Below are 1553 nucleotides of genomic sequence, written 5' to 3' on the forward strand. Positions count from 1 at the left end.
GAGCTGTAGCTTCTGCAGACCCTCGGGTCAGAAGAGAGGCGTCAGCATCAATCAACCAAGGCTACCTCAAATTATGGGTGTCCCAAAGCTGACAAATAGCCCGATTTACATGGATTGCCCTTCAGTTATCTTACAGATCTTGTTTTTCCATCCAGAGTTGGATTGCTTTGAAGCAAGGAATGGGGCATGGAATTAATGAAGGAATCTGAGCCCAAGTTGGAGTTGGGACAGGCCTGCAGGCTAAGCTTTCTCGCCCTCAGTGCATCAGTGGTGACCCCAAACAGGAAGACATGTCCCTCTGCACCTCGAACAGGAAGGCCTCTCCCCTTCCCACCCAGCAGGAGGAAGCAGGTTTCTCTCTGCCGCCCCCACCCCACCAACAGCCCAGCCAGAGACCTCAGAGGCCCAGCCCCCGGAAACCTCGTTACTTCGCACCGCGGCTCCTCCAATGGACTCTGGTCATCCCCGCCCCTCCCATCTCCCCCTTCTCCCTCTGTCCAGGTTCTCTGGGTTTCCGTGTGTCCCACCATGGTTCACATATCCTGAGTTGCATTTCCTCTGCTATTCCTGAGTAAACCTGTCTCTGCTGGTGCTGACTGGGAAAAAAGGCACCAACTAAATGTTGAGAATTATGTTTTATTTGGCAGACGAAACTGAGGCCTTAAGCCTGGGAGAAAGCCTCTCTGAAGATAAGGGAGGAGCCAGGACATATAGGAGTTTTGCAACAAAAGCCAAGTAGTCAGAACATCAAAAGATTACTGTTACTTAAAGAAAAAGCAGACATCTTAAGTGATGATTTAGTGCTGTTCTATGAGTGGGAAGATGCAAGTGTCTGGGCCCACTGGAATCATTCCTCTGGCTGCACCTCAGCTCTCTGGGGCAGGGTCCCACGCTTCCCCATCCAGAGTCCCCTCAGAAGGGCGGCTGTGGTGGCCAAGGGCTTGTCCACAAATCCTTGTTTACTGCTGTGGCAGGCGGCATTCTATGCCTGCAAGCTTCTCCTGCACTTTCAATTCTTGACCTACAGAGTACGCTGTGTAGTTCATATTTATTGAATTCCAATATTCATTAGTTTTGTAAGTTTTTCTTGGGCAATAAAAGTACCCTAGAAACTATAAACCATGTTACCTGCCTAATGGACACCTGCCTGTTTGACCCATCTGGGTCTTGGGCAGACTAGGGATCGAAATGCAAGTGTGGTGGGGAGGCCGCCCTGCACCCCCTGGGCCTGAGGTGGTCAGTGTCTGGTCGTCTCCCACGATGGCGGTCAGTGTCTGGTCGTCCCCCCCGGGCCCTGAGGTGGTCAGTGTCTGGTCGTCTCCCCCGGGGCCTGAGGCGGTCAGTGTCTGGTCGTCTCCCACGATGGCGGTCAGTGTCTGGTCGTCTCCCACGATGGTGGTCAGTGTCTGGTCGTCTCCCCCGGGCCCTGAGGCGGTCAGTGTCTGGTCGTCTCCCCCGGGCCCTGAGGCGGTCAGTGTCTGGTCGTCTCCCCCGGGCCCTGAGGCGGTCAGTGTCTGGTCGTCTCCCCCGGGGCCCTGAGGCGGTCAGTGTCT

The 1553-nt window shown here is 54.6% G+C and overlaps 1 protein-coding gene across 1 annotated transcript in view; it reads right to left on the reverse strand.

Moving 5' to 3' along the window:
- Window positions 1-1498, reverse strand: part of LOC104997737 — a gene marked incomplete at its 5' end in the record, with an annotated part of 5049 nt that extends 3551 nt beyond the window's left edge. The window contains one exon of the mRNA XM_010852664.1: window positions 1220-1498. Coding sequence (XP_010850966.1) covers window positions 1220-1498 — 279 coding nt within the window. The remainder of the gene's footprint in view (window positions 1-1219) is intronic.
- Window positions 1499-1553: the final 55 nt, after the last annotated feature.

Source organism: Bison bison, unplaced genomic scaffold, assembly GCF_000754665.1.
Source record: "Bison bison bison isolate TAMUID 2011002044 unplaced genomic scaffold, Bison_UMD1.0 scf7180017852370, whole genome shotgun sequence".
NCBI lineage: Eukaryota > Metazoa > Chordata > Mammalia > Artiodactyla > Bovidae > Bison > Bison bison.